Source organism: Lepidochelys olivacea, assembly GCF_965140295.1.
Source record: "Lepidochelys olivacea isolate rLepOli2 genome assembly, chromosome: 4".
NCBI lineage: Eukaryota > Metazoa > Chordata > Testudines > Cheloniidae > Lepidochelys > Lepidochelys olivacea.
In genome coordinates this window covers 120,017,217-120,035,917 of record NC_140414.1, presented here as the reverse complement: position 1 = coordinate 120,035,917, position 18,701 = coordinate 120,017,217, and the positions used below count along the sequence as shown (strand labels likewise).

The following is an 18,701-nucleotide window of genomic DNA, read 5'->3' as shown; positions in this document are numbered from 1 at the left end:
CCACACGCTGCAAGAAGCCAATGAAAACTGTCTTCGCATGCTTCCACATCAGAGCTCTGGTCAGCACACTGGAAGGAACATCTACAAACCCACAATCTGACAGCACATGAATGATACCGTTATGAAGGATCACAAGCAGCAGGTTCCATAGCTAAGTAGTATACCTCCATGGTGGCTGAATGGACTTGGAGAATAAGTTAAAGCTACCCCAAAAGCTCAGCTCTTCCTCCCCCTGCCCATATGGCCTGGGAAAGGGACTTTCACTAGGGCTTGTTGTCCCCAAAATGTTTTCCTAGTCCACTAGGGGACAAATGATCCTTGGATGAGTCTCAGCAATACCCCCACAGCTGCAGCTGGACAGCCTACGTGCTCCTGATCATGGTGAAACTCTTTGGAGCAATGTGAACTTCTTCAGATGCTGGTGCACTTCATCCTTGGCAGGGTCTGAGGGCAATGCTAGTGGCAACACCCTCCAGCTGCTCTGTCTACATTTTTTTAATCAGTAGTGTGTTGCCTCAGAGTCTCTGAAAGTCTTGTCAATGTTCCCTCATCAAAGGCCTCAACACCACAATCCTCATGCTGCCTTGTACCCTGAGGAATGCTCTAGTGCCCACACACCCACAGGCTAGGTGACAGACCTGAGTCACCAAAGCCCCCAGCAGCCATGACACTGTCTGCCACTGCAAGTCCACTTGCAGCACCATATATTGTAACCACAGCCCAGGCCACAGAAAATAACATAGCATAACAACGGGGTTGGGGTGGAGGATGTGGCATTACAAAATGACTTATTGGCCATGGTAAAACATGTTTAAGAAATACAAATAGCAAGTAAAATATTTCTTTCTAGCCTTGATGGCACACTGAGACTCTTTTTTTTCCATAAGTGATCTTCAGATTTGATGCATGAATTATCACCTCTAATAGCTGCTAATTAAACCACTTCAGCAAAACTGTGAAATAAAGAGGACTAGAAATAAAATTTCAATATCACCCAGCAATTATCTCATATCATGCTCCAAATACCCATATAAATAGCATACCCTCCTGCCTACGTCTGCGGAGATACCTCTCTGCAGACTGACAACTTCCTTTCTCTCTATATACATATATTGGTCTCGGTGAAATCTGGAACAAAATAAAAACACTTGTACAATCAAGGAGAAGAACATTATTAAACTTGAGAAGTATACAATTACCTCTCTTGAACACTGTGTTGCTGGTTCAAGAATGTAATACAAAGGGCCAGATTCATGAAAGGAGATAATAAGCAGATATTTTTCATTTGTGGAATTTGAAAGGATAGCTGACAATCCTATTAAGTATTTATCTACTTTAGAACTATAACAAACTGTTCTAGTGATAAGCACTGATTTCATGGTTAAAACTAGCCACTCATACGCATTGAGTGATGATATCTCCTTACCTGCCTGCTTTCTTACAGACAGCAAAAGAAATGTAAATCCACATCCAGGAAAACAATAGCTTTAGCAGTTGTAGAACTCATTCTTCCAACATATCACTAAAATGGAAAACTGTATGGCATCTTGGAAGCTATCTCACTATGGAAAAAATAACAGCAACCTATAAACATCTCTGCAATCCCACAGACAAATTATTACTGAAACCAAAAGGGACAGTGGCAAACCATTTAAACCCCAAACCTGACCTACTTTATCATTGTGCTAATCTGGTGGAAATGCTCTCCAGATTTCTATATTTAAAAAAAAAGAAATATTATGCTTTGTAGCTGAAAGATAAAAAGCAAAACCTAATCATGATAATATCACCTTTGCACTTATGAAGGCATTTTCAGTCTTAGAATCTTAAACCACTGTTCAAATATTGATGAATTAAAGCTCAGAAGATGCTTGTGAAATAAACAAATATTCACCCCTCTTTACAGATGGGGAAAATTTAGAGTTAGATTGTCCCACTGAGGGGGAGTAAAAGACTACTGTACTAAGAAATCCTTCAATGTTGACGCTCAGTTGAGATGGGTTCAGAGGATATATTACAGTTTTGCCAACCCCAACCATTCAAAAATCATGAATCAAGCCCAAAATATCATGAGACTGGCTTAAAATTATGCAATTTTTTAAAATAATAAATTTTAGATTCTTTTTATTTGCCTTCTGGCTTTTGAAATTTTAGAGTCATGTTTTCCAGCTTTTTTCTGCAACCATGAGGACTAGAAATTTAAAAAAAAAAAAAAAAAAGGGAAAAGTTGAGATTCTCACATAAATCACATGATTCCAGGTGTTGAAGTGTCCAGAAAAGCAGGAGACATGGAACCATGTGAAGGGGAGCAGGGGGAAGGGGGCAAGAGGACAAGGGGTCCTTCTTTGAGCAGGGGATTGGACTAGCTGACCTCCTGAGGTCCCTTCCAACCCTGATATTCTATGATAGGGGGACATTAAAGATATGCTACAGGAGACGGTTACTATGAATATGATCACGAAGAGGACAGGAAGTGACCAAAGAGAAACTCTATTAAAATCATATTGTTCACAGCAAGGCAATTTTGGAGAACCCTTGGTGGAGAGAATGCTGAGGAAAGCAGCTCCAGGGCATTAATCCTCAAAACTCAGTCCCTACAGAACAGAATGATTAAAGTAACTTGCCCGAGGTCACATGGGAAGATTGTGGCCGAGCTGGGAATAGAACCCAAATATTGTGTGCCCTGAGACCATCCTCTCTCGTTTACGCTGCACTTCACAGAATTTTTCCTAGGATGAAATGTCTGAAAGAGACAGAGAGAGCGCGCTTCTCCCTGTTAGTGGTGGTCATTCTAGAATAGGGTTGCCTCAAACTGGTAGTGACGAACTGAATTCAAAGAGGCAGGAAGAACTGACAATATATATGGAGAGAGATTGGGTGTATATTAATTTCACTGACTTCACTGGAGTTACTCCTGATCTGCACAAATGTCAGAGAGAGAAGAATCACGCCCAATAACTCAAGTACCTTTTGATTCATAAATATCCAGGTAGAAGCAAGTGACATTGGTTTATTAAGCACTCTCCATTTAGCTAGTATTAGCTTCTAATTTTATAATCAATAAAGCCACTAGAATTAAACAACATAAAAACACTGTGCTTTAGATAAAGCTATCATCAGGTATGGCAGTCATGTTTCACACAGCAACGTTCACTATAGCACAGGCAAGCAATGACTTTGCTTTTGCAATACCAAATCCTCTCATTCTATAATCTACACCAGAATCATGGAGGGAGAGAGGGTTTCAAAAATTCTCTGAAGCTGGAAAGGAGAGAACAGCAGCAAACAAAGGGTATTTCCATATGTAGAAGCTCTACAGGACCAGATTTATAGTGAAATGTGCATATCAGATAAGTCCAAGTGCATCAGGCAGACATCCTGGGATGCAAAAAAGGATCTCTCTTGGTTATGTGCAGAATAAGACATTTAACCAAACATACTCAAGTTATTCAGAATGGCGATTTCACATATTTCATATATCTTCTCAATTCCTCTTGTTGGATTCATTTCTTCAGTATGAGGGTTACCCCACTGTACAGTGACTTACATCTTATTTACCAACGTCACTTAACTCATCTCTCACCTTGGCAAATTCTCTTTGTAAGGTATGGGCTAGCGAACCTGTCATTTTTTATAATCATACTCCTGCTGTATAATTGACTCTGATGCTACCCAAAATAGCAATCCTAAAATGTACATGAAAAAAAAGAGGCAAATAGAAAATGCCCATAACAAAAGGAAAAATAAAGATAGTCTCAAGCAACATAGTGCAGCTGGTTTCTATCACAGTCTCAAAAGACCTCAGAGATAACATGATCATGAATTAACACTACAAAAAATGAGAAAGGAATCCAAGAAGTAATCTACACTAAGGAAATATGTCATCAGAGAAGTTGCATTATTTCAAAAATTAACAGGCCAAAATGATAAATGAACCAAAGATTGATTGTGGGAGAGGGCTTACAAGTAGGGGGAATGACTTGGTAAATAGTTAACAAACAAAGGCCCAAGGAAATAATGAATCTCAGCTTCCCTGAAATATTTTTTAGATGAACACTGAAAGGAAAAAAACCAAAGGGCATCAAAATACAAACTCCTAATAGTGTCACATAAAAATCAGCTTGCTTGTCATGCCAGGTACACCAGTGTACAATGACATACCGCAAATTCAAAGTTCCTGTAATGTCTACGGCCATTCAATGATATTTCCATCTGATAATATATACTGCCTTAGCCAGAAATACCTCCAGAAATGGCATTAAAGGACCAGTTAATCAGTCTTTCTGGTTCCCTGAAGTATGATAGTATTTTTATGGGCTGTGCTTCCAGAGATGGAATGAAAAGACAAGGTAGTGTGCATGTTATTCCTAAAGACAGGCAAGTAAGAAAATATCAGCCATTCCTACAGACCTCTGAATATTCCAGATCTTCAAAGGGATCCTAATAGGTCCTAAATGTGTTCAGCTCTAAACATGCCATTTCTGCTGTCTGTCTTAGGTTTGGTATTTCTATGGTGAATATCACTGTAGTATCTCAGGTCCAGTCGCTATAATAGCTGGACACCACAGTAGATGAGTGCCATTTCTACAGTAATTCTTTACTCGCTCATTAGGCAATTCTTTACTCACTCCCACTGAAATCAATAGAAGGGCACAGGTGGAACTGACAAAATTTGGCCCAAAGTAGGTGTATCTTGCTGTTGACAAAATATACACTTTCTGCAGTTACTGTGATATTTGCTAGCAAATTTCCATTTGCGTAAGCAGATTGTGCTGCAGAATTTAGCAAAACAGTTTTACTAAAATGCTACTCTACTTATATTTTATTAAATAATGTTCATGTTTTTGATCATCGACTATTGAGCAATATACTACAAGGTTTATTTTCCTATAGATATTTCTTGCAATGGTGTGTGTAGCTAAGCAATCCATAGTAAATGTGGTCATTCACTCTTCTGTGCCCTGCACCTTTACATGTAGAGGAGTATCCCTCCATACGTACTGCAAGGACAGCTGTAGGGCAGCTGCCATTTTGGATTTCAGCTCAGTATTACAATGTTGCAGAGGGTATCACTGTGCCTTCTCTCCGTCTAGTTTTCCTCTTGCTTGCCCTGATGTAAACAATAGGTACCTCCACAGAGGTCAGTGGAGTTACACTGGTGTAAAACTGATGTGAGCAAAAGGAGAATCAGGCTCCAGGTTGGTTCTCTCTGTGCTATTTTCCATAACCTAAAATAGAAGTCATTTAGGTTGAATGATCTATTTTGCAACTTGTGTTTGGGCAAACATCACACATACCTCACGTGAACGGCTATGCCTTTTCTTTAATCCCCATCATAATCACTTGCAAGTGTTACGTGGAATTAAATATGAATCTGCTTTTTGGCTGATCTCTGTCACATTCTGATCTTTTTTGACATGCTGTTGTTATGACAGGTTTCAGAGTAGCAGCCATGTTAGTCTGTATCCGCAAAAAGAAAAGGAGGACTTGTGGCACCTTAGAGACTAACCAATTTATTTGAGCATAAGCTTTTGTGAACTACAGCTCACTGCATCCGATGAAGTGAGCTGTATGCATCCGATGAAGTGAGCTGTAGCTCACGAAAGCTTATGCTCAAATAAATCGGTTAATCTCTAAGGTGCCACAAGTCCTCCTTTTCTTTTTGCTGTTATTATGGTTCCCCTATATTTTTAGGAAGCATTATTTTCTCATGAGTTTCTATGCAAAGAAGTTGTGTGTGGAAGAAGAGACAGCAGCATGCCTTTTTGTTTTCCTAATATGCCTAGTTAGGTTGACCCAAATTTTCTTAAAGCTTGACTCATCCTCCCTTACTCATGTGAGTTGTCTCCTGGATGTCAATAGCATTGCTCCCATGAGTTAGTGTTGCTGAATCCTTGTTCCTCTTGTTTTTTAGCATTTTGATCCTCACCTTTTATATACCATCTGAGAACAATGGAATCTCAAGCACTGTGGCTCTGTCTTATCTTTCTCTAAGTCCTAGGCAATATTGTAATCCATTTAGCAACTCTAGAAAAGATAAGAGATAGAACTCAATAATAATGAAGCCACAGTGAGTTAGTCATTTTCTGAGTCACAAGTGGGAAAGGTAAATTGTTTTGCAGAGTGTGATTCTTTTCTGCACTTATATTCTTCACACAAAGAATTTTTCCTAGTTCGTACATTACTGCCAAGAATGTTGGGCTGCAGCCATCAGGATGTTTTCACTGGTGCTAGAAACAAACAGGCCGATTTTTAAACCATTGCTTTGGCTATTCCAACCTTCTGTCAGGAAGCCAAAACTTCTCAACACCTATGGGACTTGAGCCCTCAACAGACAACTAAACAGATGTCACCGCCGAGGATGCCTAGTGGTTGCTGAGTAACATTGCTGCTGCACTGACATGACCTCAATCAGGAACAGAGAGAATTTTCTGTGCGAGGTAATTACCTCTTACTGATATGAAATCTGAATGCTGAAAACAAAAAAAGCTCCCAAATAATAGGTACAGGAAGCTAATCTAAAAGATTACAACGTCCCGGCCTTACCTACAAATGATAAATATGTGGTCAGCGATATATATTTTGCCTGTTCAGACTTAGGCAATTTTTTTACGGAATGTTGTTTGAATGAATATCATCTCAAAACACTTGAGATGAAAAATACTGTATCCTTGAGTGCCCTAACACATTATTTAGACAACACAATACACTGAAGTGAAGAAATGCATTTTGCTTTGAGTCAATACACAAGGATACAAATACAACTCAAATATAATATCCCAATATATTTTTAACATTCTGTGCAAAGGCCACTTTCTTGCAAAGAAGAAAAATGCTTCTGAAATGTGTAATTCATGCTAAGAGTAAGGAACATTTTGTCGGTTTTCTGACTTAAAACAGGATCAGAGCACTAGCCTGTGTCTTTCCTCTCCTCTTTGAAATAAAGCATGGTGGTAAATACATTGCATTACTAATAATTTTAATGATATTCAGGCCTTTCACATAAGCAGAAATATCTACAGAATATGCATTCATCACAGCTCTAGTAAGGCCTGGGAAGAAAATAGTGCTCGTACCTGTATGTAGTCAGGCTTCTTGCTAGAGACAGGAGCAGCATTTTAACTACCTGCTCAACCTCTGTATCACCTCCCAGATTTGTAACTTTTAAACTCTCTTTTCAATGTGACTGAACCAACATGGGATATTTTCATTTTTAACCTTGCTATTAGCCTCATGTAGTAAATAGTAAAACATGCCAGAGTTTTTGGAGGCTAACTCCTGATTAACTCTTAAAATGTTGGTTTGGTTTTATTCCTATATTTATACTCAGAATAAATATTTTTATTTATGAGTACTTAGGATAGAATTTTACAACTGGGATGCCTACAATAGGGCACCAAAATAAGGAAAAGGTGCTGCAGGGGAAAACCACAGGCCCCCCCAAAAGGAGTTGAGGATCCTAAATTCTCAGCATATGGCACAATATGGAGGGAAGTCAACATGTGAAAATCAGGGTACAAGTGAGAAAAGATGTAGTGGAGCCAGCAGCTCTTTTCATGACTACTTAGTCTAAACCCGACCTTAGGACAGCGTGTGATGATTAGAGCTAGTTGAAAATTTTCCAATGGAACATTTTTCTGTCAGAAAATGCAGAATCACTAAAACTGCTTTGATTAAATTTTGTTTAAAAAAAAAAATCCTAAAGAAGTGTGTCGATGAAACATTCCAGTTTGACATTTTTGGAATGGAACATTTTATTTTCTCTTGTTTTAAAAATATTTTCATTTTGAAATGTCTTTGACTTTGTTATATTTTTAATGTCAAAATCAAAATGAAATATTCAAATTTTATTGAAACAAGAAGTTTCAATTGACTGAAAACAATTTGTTTTTTCAGAAATGTCATTTCGCATAAATTTATGAAATTCTTCATTTTCATTCTGATTTAGAATGAAACAAAATTTTGAAATTGTAGAATTTCCCAGCCAATGGGAACTGGGATTTTCTTGTAGTGTTAGTGTGACCCAAGGCAGCACATACCGTGTATAGCCAGTCTGGCAGCCAGACAGCCAGGGGGAACTACAAGTTCTTGTCTGTCTCAAGTGGGTTTAATAAAGAATCCTCTTTATATACATTCCAGCTGAATCCTGTTGTGGCATTGCACTCCATATTCTTCATTGAAATATTGTTATGATATGAATATGGCATAACTAAGATATGTTTTATGCAAGACAGGTCATGTGAGATATCATTGGAAAGGTTCTGATTTACTAAATGTGATTATCCAATTTGTAAGCATGTATCATTTCTATATCTAAAGTTAGGAATATTGGCTATGTAACAATTATAACTGGGGGTGTGTACTTGGGAAACACCCACGAGACAACAGGCCATCAGCCTGGATGGGCCATTAGGAAGAAACAATAAGACTTTGAAAATACTAATCTCTCTCCTTCCTGAGAAGCATCCTGGGATGTTGCTTTGACACTACAAGGTCAGGTGGTCAGGTCATCTGGTACTAACCACCATCCTGGACTTCCAGTGATTTTCCACTAAAAGGAGGTCAAGACTGGGAAACAAAAGGTTCCCACCTTATATAAATTCTATTTAAGGCTGGGGAGTAAGCTGATCTTGGTTCACTCTTCACTGAATCCCCACTCAGGATGACTGCTGGAAACACCAAAGGAACAAGAACAAAGGGAAAGGGGGAGGAGTAGTGAACCCAGGCTGGAAAAGGGATCTGGTCTGTGAATAAGATACCTGAAGATTTAAGCTGCACGCAAGATTTAGCTGCACTTCAAGAATTTATGTAACCTGCCCAAAATCAACATTTAGGATGAGAAATTACTTCTTGAAACCAGTCTCTTTAAGATCTTAAGCTTAATATGAGTGTTTTGTTTTATCTGCTTAGAAATCTGCTTTGCTCTGTTTGCTGTCTCTTACAATCACTTAAATTTACCTTTTATAGTTAATCAACTTATTTCTTGTTTATAGCATAACCCAGTTTGTGCAATTCATAGCTGGTGGGGGGCAAGAAGCTGTGCATATCTCTCTCCACATTGAGGGAGAGGGCGCATTTTTATGAGCTTGCAAGTGCAAGACAAAGGAGGTGTGCACCTGTGTGCTGGGTAACTTCCTAGCTGAATCTTCCCATAGAGAGCTGCTTTCAGACTCCATGTGATTCTACAGCTGGTGCGTCCCTACTTGTGTGTGTGTGTTCTGCCAGAGAGTCTGATTCAGTAAAACAAGGAGAGGGAGCCCAGGCTAGTGGAGCATGAGGGCTCAGTGAAACCCCGGTACATCAGGTGACATCCAGGGGGGCGTGGGGTGTCCTATCCATCACACCTGTCTTCTCTCTACTACAAAAAACACTATAGATTCTTTGGGGAAGGGATTGTCTTTCCTTTATTTGTACAGCACCTAGCACAATGGGGTCCTAATCCATGACTGGGGTCCTGGACTGTTACACTAATAATAACTGCCAGACTGGGAAGAGGACTGCTGGAAGAACACCAATATCAGTTCTTAGTCTATGAGCAGCAGGCCAAATAAAGATTAGCAATGGAGTCAGCAAAAGTACTCCTCCTTCTCCTATAAAATGCAAAAATTGCTGAAAATAGTACAGTGCTACACTACAAAAAAAGTTTATTGCAAATAACTGGCCACTCTGAAATTCACTAAAAGCTAGAGAAAAACGTTAGTGAAGTAAGGGGGTTTTAGTCCTTACCACTTGTGGTTTTCAGTAACATACCTTAAAATGAACAAACCATTGTTAATTCTCCCCTTGCCTCCTCAGTTTTGCTGAGAATATGTTTTCATGAGGAAAAGTTCAGAGGTGAGGAAGCTGTGGAAAAAGAAGAATGAAAATCTATGTAAGGTACTTAAATGGCTCCCATTACTCTGTTATCAGTGTCTTACAGTATAGAACGTATTTTTCCTAACAACACCCCTGTGAGAGGAAATTATCCCCATTCTGCAGATGGAGAAAAGAGGCACGGAGGGTATGTCCGCACTGCAACAAAACATCCGCAGCTGGCCTGTGTCAGCAGACTCAAGCTCACAGGGCTTGGGCTGCTGAGCTATAAAATTGCACTGTTGATATCTGGGCTCGGGCTGGATCCCTGGCGCTGGGACTTTCCCGCCTCACGGGCTCTAGAGCCCAGCCTCCAGCCCAAGCCCAGATGTCTACATTGCAATTTTATAGCCTTGCTGCCTGAGCCCTGTAAGCCTGAATCAGCTGACAGGGGCCAGCCACAGGTGTTTTATTGCAGTGTAGACATACCCAGAGAGGCTAAGTGACTTGCCCAAGGTCAGATAAACGTCTATGGCAGGGAAGGGACTTCAAGCTAGGTCTCTAGAGTCCTAGGCTAATCTAACCACTGGACCAGTGGTTCTCAACCTTTCCAGACTACTGTACCCCTTTCAGGAGTCCAATTTGTCTTGCGTAATCCCAAGTTTCACCTCACTTTAAAACTACTTGCTTACAAAATCAGACATAAAAATACAAAAGTGTCATAGCACAATATTACTGAAAAATTGCTTACTTTCTCATTTTTGCCATATAATTATAAAATTAGTTAATTGGAATATAAATATTGTACTTATATTTCAGTGTGTAGTATGTAAAACAGTATAAACAAGTCACTGTCTGCATGAAATTTTAGTTTGTACTGACTTTGCTAGTGCTTTTTATGTAGCCTGTTGTAAAACTATGCAATTATCTAGATGAGTTGAGTACCTCCATGAAGACCTCTCCATACACCTAGGGGTATGTGTACCCCTGGTTGAAAACCACGGCACTGACCATCTTTCCTAAAATTTCACATCTTTCATTATTGTTTATTTGTATTACAATTATGCCGAAAGTCCTCAATCAAGACCAAGGCCCCATTTTGTCAGGTACTTGCTGTATAAACAAACAGGAGAAGAGTCCTTGTACCATCTAAAAAATCTACCTTTAAATGACATACTCTACATTGTTCATTTGAAAATATTTCTTGTTCCTCTGAATGGATGAAGACCAAATGTTCTCAAGAGATAAGGCTCTTTCTTTCAGGCAGTCCCCACTGACTGTGGAACACTGTGGAGACCTGCCTGGTGGCAGTGGGGGAAGAGAGAGGAAGTTTCCCACCTGAGCAACAGTGGCTGAAATCATTACGTTTGCACAGAGAAGGCACCGGCCTATGTCTCTCTGGGGACACTGGGAGTTGTAGCATACTCACCATACTTACCTCTGGTAAGCTGTTAGAAAGGTTCACCCTGGCGCAGCCTGCCAGGGGGTGTAGAGGGCTCAGGGCCATGACAATCGCTTCTCCTTCCTCCATTCTGAGGTGTTCAGCACTCATGGTAACTCCAATGTGCCTTCCTTCCCCCGAACCTGGTACTCTGGAAGTAGTAGCTGCAGCAGTAGCTGCCTCCTGCTCAGGAGCAGAAGAGGGAAAGCTGCTCTGTGGACCCTTTCCCCTGCATTGGAACAGCCAGAATTCTTGGTCTTATATTATAAACTGAGGGTTTATACTTCAAAAATACAGGAGGAAGGATGGGGAAACTCAGGCAAGGGAGTTTGCTGTTCTGTGAGCCATGTACAGAGCTGTCAAGGTTCCTCCCCCACTCTGAACTCTAGGATACAGATGTGGGGACCTGCATGAAAACCTCCTAAGCCTACTTTTACCAGCTTAGGTTAAAACTTCCCCAAGGTACAAATTAATTTTATTTTTTGTCCTTGGAATAACCACTGCCACCACCAAACTCTAACTGGGTTTACTGGGAAACGTAGTTTGGACACGTCTTTCCCCCCAAAATCCTCCCAACCCTTGCACCCCACTTCCTGGGAAAGGTTTGGTAAAAAATCCTCACAAATTTGCATAGGTGACCACAGACCCAAACCCTTGGATCTGAGAACAATGAAAAAGCATTCAGTTTTCTTACAAGAAGACTTTTAATAGAAATAGAAGTAAATAGGAGTAAAGGAATCACCCCTGTAAAATCAGGATGGTAGGTACCTTACAGGGTAATTAGATTCAAAACATAGAGAATCCCTCTAGGCAAAACCTTAAGTTACAAAAAAGACACACAGACAGAAATAGTCATTCTATTCAGCACAATTCTTTTCTCAGCCATTTAAAGAAATCATAATCTAATGCATACCTAGCTAGATTACTTACTAAAAGTTCTAAGACTCCATTCCTGTTCTATCCCTGGCAAAGCAGCATACCAACAGACACAGACCCTTTGTTTCTCTCCCTCCTCCCAGCTTTTGAAAGTATCTTGTCTCCTCATTGGTCATTTTGGTCAGGTGCCAGTGAGGTTACCTTTAGCTTCTTAACCCTTTACAGGTGAGAGGATTTTTCCTCTGGCTAGGAGGGATTTTAAAGGGGGGTTTACCCTTCCCTTTATAGAATCATAGAATCATAGAATATCAGGGTTGGAAGGGACCTCAGGAGGTTATCTAGTCCAACCCCATGCTCAAAAGCAGGACCAATCCCCAATTAAATCATCCCAGCCAGGGCTTTGTCAAGCCTGACCTTAAAAACTTCTAAGGAAGGAGATTCCACCACCTCCCTAGGCAATGCATTCCAGTGTTTCACCACCCTCTTAGTGAAAAAGTTTTTCCTAATATCCAACCTAAACCTCCCCCACTGCAACTTGAGACCATTACTCCTTGTCCTGTCCTCTTCTACCACTGAGAATAGTCTAGAACCATCCTCTCTGGAACCACCTCTCAGGTAGTTGAAAGTAGCTATCAAATCCCCTCTCATTCTTCTCTTCTGCAGACTAAACAATTCCAGTTCCCTCAGCCTCTCCTCATAAGTCATGTGTTCCAGACCCCTAATCATTTTTGTTGCCCTTGCTGGACTCTTTCCAATTTATCCACATCCTTCTTGTAGTGTGGGGCCCAAAACTGGACACAGTACTCCAGATGAGGCCTCACCAATGTCGAATAGAGGGGGACGATCTGTCCCTCGATCTGCTCGCTATGCCCCTACTTATACATCCCAAAATGCCATTGGCCTTCTTGGCAACAAGGGCACACTGCTGACTCATATCCAGCTTCTCATCCACTGTCACCCCTAGGTCCTTTTCCATAGAACTGCTGCCTAGCCATTCAGTCCCTTGTCTGTAGCTGTGCATTGGGTTCTTCCGACCTAAGTGCAGGACCCTGCACTTATCCTTATTGAACCTCATCAGATTTCTTTTGGCCCAATCCTCCAGTTTGTCTAGGTCCCTCTGTATCCTATCCCTGCCCTCCAGCGTATCTACCACTTCTCCCAGTTTAGTATCATCCGCAAATTTGCTGAGAGTGCAATCCACACCATCCTCCAGATCATTTATGAAGATATTGAACAAAACCGGCCCCAGAACCGACCCTTGGGGCACTCCACTTGACACCGGCTGCCAAGTAGACATGGAGCCATTGATCACTACCCGTTGAGCCCGACAATCTAGCCAACTTTCTACCCACCTTATAGTGCATTCATCCAGCCTGTACTTCTTTAACTTGCTGACAAGAATACTGTGGGAGACAGTGTCAAAAGCTTTGCTAAAGTCAAGAAACAATACATCCACTGCTTTCCCTTCATCCACAGAACCAGTAGTCTCATCATAGAAGGCGATTAGATTAGTCAGGCATGACCTTCCCTTGGTGAATCCATGCTGACTGTTCCTGATCACTTTCCTCTCATGTAAGTGCTTCAGGATTGATTCTTTGAGGACCTTCTCCATGATTTTTCCGGGAACTGAAGTGAGGCTGACTGGCCTGTAGTTCCCAGGATCCTCCTTCTTCCCTTTTTTAAAGATTGGCACTACATTAGCCTTTTTCCAGTCATCCGGGACTTCCCCCGTTCGCCACGAGTTTTCAAAGATAATGGCCAATGGCTCTGCAATCACAGCCACCAGTTCCTTTAGCACTCTCGGATGCAACTCGTCCGGCCCCATGGACTTGTGCATGTCCAGCTTTTCTAAATAGTCCCTAACCACCTCTTTCTACACAGAGGGCTGGCCATCTATTCCCCATGTTGTGATGCCCAGCGCAGCAGTCTGGGAGCTGACCTTGTTAGTGAAGACAGAGGCAAAAAAAGCATTGAGTACATTAGCTTTTTCCACATCCTCTGTCACTAGGTTGCCTCCCTCATTCATTAAGGGGCCCACACTTTCCTTGGCCTTCTTCTTGTTGCCAACATACCTGAAGAAACCTTTCTTGTTACTCTTAACATCTCTCTCTAGCTGCAGCTCCAGGTGCGATTTGGCCCTCCTGATTTCATTCCTACATGCCCGAGCAATATTTTTATACTCTTCCCTGGTCATATGTTCAACCTTCCACTTTTGTAAGCTTCTTTTTTATGCTTAAGATCCGCTAGGATTTCACCGTTAAGCCAAGCTGGTCGCCTGCCATATTTACTATTCTTTCGACTCATCGGGATGGTTTGTCCCTGTAACCTCAACAGGGATTCCTTGAAATACAGCCAGCTCTCCTGGACTCCTTTCCCCTTCATGTTAGTCCCCCAGGGGATCCTACCCATCCGTTCCCTGAGGGAGTCGAAGTCTGCTTTCCTGAAGTCCAGGGTCCGTATCCTGCTCTTACCTTTCTTCCCTGTGTCAGGATCCTGAACTCAACCAACTCACGGTCACTGCCTCCCAGATTCCCATCCACTTTTGCTTCCCCTACTAATTCTTCCCGGTTTGTGAGCAGCAGGTCAAGAAAAGCTCCCCCCATAGTTGGCTCCTCTAGCACTTGCACCAGGAAATTGTCCCCTACGCTTTCCAAAAACTTCCTGGATTGTCTATGTACCGCTGTATTGCTCTCCCAGCAGATATCAGGAAAATTAAAGTCACCCATGAGAACCAGGGCGTGCGATCTAGTAGCTTCTGCGAGCTGCCGGAAGAAAGCCTCATCCACCTCATCCCCCTGGTCCGGTGGTCTATAGCAGACTCCCACCACTACATCACTCTTGTTGCTCATACTTCTAAACTTAATCCAGAGACACTCAGGTTTTTCTGCAGTTTCGTACCGGAGCTCTGAGCAGTCATACTGCTCCCTTACATACAGTGCTACTCTCCCACCTTTTCTGCCCTGCCTGTCCTTCCTGAACAGTTTATAACCATCCATGACAGTACTCCAGTCATGTGAGTTATCCCACCAAGTCTCTGTTATTCCAATCACGTCATAATTCCTTGACATCACCAGGACCTCCAGTTCTCCCTGCTTGTTTCCAAGGCTTTGTGCATTCGTATATAAGCACTTGAGATAACCTGCTGATCGCCCCTCATTCTCAGTATGAGGCAGGAGCCCTCCCCTCACAGACATTCCTGCCTGTGCTTCCTCCCAGTATCCCACTTTCCCACTTACCTCAGGGCTTTGGTCTCCTTCCCCCGGTGAACCTAGTTTAAAGCCCTCCTCACCAGGTTAGCCAGCCTGCTCGCAAAGATGCTCTTCCCTCTCTTCATAAGGTGGAGCCCGTCTCTGCCTAGCACTCCTCCTTCATGGAACACCATCCCATGGTCAAAGAATCCAAAGCCTTCTCTCCGACACCACCTGCGTAGCCATTCGTTGACTTCCACGATTCGACGGTCCCTACCCAGGCCTTTTCCTTCCACGGGGAGGATGGACGAGAACACCACTTACACCTCAAACTCCTTTTTCCTTCTTCCCAGAGCCATGTAGTCCACAGTGATCCGCTCAAGGTCATTCTTGGCAGTATCATTGGTGCCCACGTGGAGAAGCAAGAAGGGGTAGCGATCCGAGGGCTTGATAAGTCTCGGCAGTCTCTCCGTCACATCGTGAATCTTAGCCCCTGGCAAGCAGCAGACTTCTCGGTTTTCCCGGTCAGGGCGGCAGATAGATGACTCAGTCCCCCGGAGTAGAGAGTCCCCGACCACCACCACCCGCCTCCTTCTCTTGGGAGTGGTGGTTGTGGAACCCCCCATCTCAGGAGAGTGCATCTCATGCCTTCCAACCAGCGGAGTCTCCTTCTGCTTCCTCCCCCCAGACATATCATCTGGTCCACTCTCCGCAACGGTACCTGTGGAGAGAACATGAAAGCGGTTAGTTACCTGTGTCCGCGTTGCTGGAACCCGGACATTCCCCCTTCTTCTTCTGGAGGTCACATGTTGCCAAGCTTCTTCACTGGCCTCTTGGCTCTGCTGTGCAACCTGCTCTAAATCTTTAGAGCTTTGTGCCCGTAGAAGCATATCCTGACTTTTGTCCAGAAAATCCTCCATTTCTCGTATGCAACGCAGGGTCGTTATCTGTTGCTCCAGACCTTCATATTTATGACAAGAGCATATAGGACCTGATCCTGGACCTCAGAAGTCAATTGTTGTTTTAACGTTGGCTCAAATGGGCTTTGACTCAGATGCATGCAGTGCTGAGTTGTTCTATGAATCAGGCACATACACAAAGTCAACAGAGCAGCTCTAAACACTTTTGCGTAAAAGGAAACATTGCCAAATTCCACAGGTGTAAAGTTATCAGGCCAAGTCTTTCTTCACAAAAGTGAACAGGATTAGTTCAGAAGTTGCCACTCTGCTGAATTATGAGTAATTTAGCTGTTTGAAGTTGACTCACATGATAAACAATGAAGTTTTGATGTTTTTAAATATACATTATGCATCAGTATTGTATAACCCAACAAACATAGTAGTAAACTAAGAGCTAGTTAAAGTTTGGGCAGATCCCCAAACGTATCTGCACCAATCCTGCATTAACAAGAAACACAGGAACAAGATTGGTCCTTCAGCTGGTACACTAAGGGTTGGATTATAGCTAGCCCTACATGGGCTCTTGCTGTGGACAAAGAGGGTGCAAGGAGCAGCCACAATCTGAGTCCTTAGGGTCATGGCACACAAAAACCAGGAGCGTCAAGCTACAACAGTGGCTCTAGATAGCCCAGGGAGATGGAGCAGGGTTACCTCCCACTTTCACAGCACTGGAATAAGCCCTGTGTAGGAAGGAGTATATGCTGCACCTTTACAAGGCTGTCACAGCTCAAACTCAGGTGCACCACATTCTGGCATTCTGTCTGAAATAACCAGAATGCCTCCAGCAACTGCTGCAGAGGAGAAACACTCCTGTACACACGCACATGCATGCGTACACACACATGCACCCCAATGCAGATCTGGTTGTAAATGCTAGAAAAAAGCCTTAATCAGTCTGAACTATAGCATCCATGTATGGTTTAGATTGTAAACACCACAGAGCCATGATCTTGTCTGCTAATACATTCTTATGGCACTGAGCACACCACTGGGACTAATAAAACTAAATAGTAAATATTACATTAATACATATACAACTGAGTTAATAATTGGCCAAACCAAAAAATCAGGGGAAAAAATCATTTTGGGTGAACCCAAAATGGAGTTGGTGTGGTTTTATCACCAAAATGAAAAACTTGAAAAATAAAAATCATTTCGAGTCCAAAAAACTTGACATGAAACAAAAAAAATTTTTTTTTTTAAATCCAGTGTTTTTGTTTCATTTCATTTTCAGGTGTGCTTAACCCTTTTTTGTTTGGTTGTTTTTCAAAATAAATCTAGTTAACTTTTGAAACAAAGTGTTATTTTGAAACATTTTGGACTTTTTCAATTGTTTTTCTTAATTTTTTTACCCAAATCTGTGAATAGTTTTGGTTGACCCAAAACTGCATTTTTCAGCAAATAAACTATTCATCCAAAAATTTTCACCCAGCTTTAGTAACAATTTCTAGATGCTTCAACGTTCCATAGGCCATTTCCAGACACTGTTTGCTTAACTAATATTTACACTGTCTAGAAGAATGGTTGGAGTCACTGTCCTTTTGCCAGCTGAGTAGACCGCCAAACAGCTCTTTTACAGACAGGATCCCATGAGACAAAATAGGCTGCTGTACCCAGTATCATCTGTCCTTTTTTTTTCTTGCATTGCCTGTTCAACTTCCAGAAAAATTATACTACTTCATATCCTCAATAAATTAGCCCAACCTACGCTAGGGATCAAGTCAACACAGAAACAGCCCCAGGACTGATAGTTACAGACAATTCCTTTGCACCCCTTCTTTGGTTACATCCAATACCTATTGAGCCAGATTCTCAACGTATCAGCCAAAATCATTATGGATCTAGTGATTGCTACCAGCACATGGAAGGACACAGCATGCCATGAGAGCTTACTTTGATCTGACTGCCCAGTTGGATTTATTATCATATTAGCACTTTTCTTAGAAAATGTATATTTTGTATAGTAGAACACTACAATGAAGTCTATTCATTTATTTGGCAAATCACTGAGACAGATTTTTAACTGCTCATTCTATGGTTCTAGTAACGAAATGTGTTGTCTGTGGTGATACCAGCCCACTGAGCTAGATGGCATAGGTGATGGATGATTAACTCTTTCTCTTTATTCATTGGTGAACAAATTACTATTTAATATGAGGGAGAAGAAAATCATTAGCCAAAGTGCCACTAAAAACAGAATGATGTAGCTCCTAAGGCCCTTTCCCCATTGGGATCAGAAAAGTGTTAGCTACTGCACAATCAGATTTAAACACTGGACAAGATCCTCAACCTAAACCTGGCCCTTTTAACAAGTTGGTAAAAGGATCAAAGTGGTGTAAAAGAGCCTAAAAAGTCCCATCAATGGCTGGGGAGGATCCCTCCATTACACACACTGCAGTAGATAGCAGAAGAGCTGTCTTCCCTGGACTCCCTACCAAGCTGTAG

At 41.8% G+C, this 18,701-nt stretch overlaps 1 protein-coding gene across 3 annotated transcripts in view; it reads right to left on the bottom strand.

Annotated features, from left to right (window-relative positions):
- LOC311520174 (uncharacterized protein) overlaps positions 1–18,701 on the bottom strand; it is a 149,624-nt gene that overhangs the window by 63,923 nt on the left and 67,000 nt on the right. For 2 of the 3 annotated variants that reach the window (XM_084627463.1, XM_084627464.1), the window contains one exon: positions 14,964–16,018. In XM_084627463.1, the coding sequence (XP_084483589.1) occupies positions 15,618–16,018 (401 nt within the window). In that variant the 3' untranslated portion in view covers positions 14,964–15,617. Of the gene's footprint in view, positions 1–9,750; positions 9,844–14,963; positions 16,019–18,701 lie in introns of those variants that run through there. The other variant, XR_014711501.1, reaches the window with a different exon arrangement.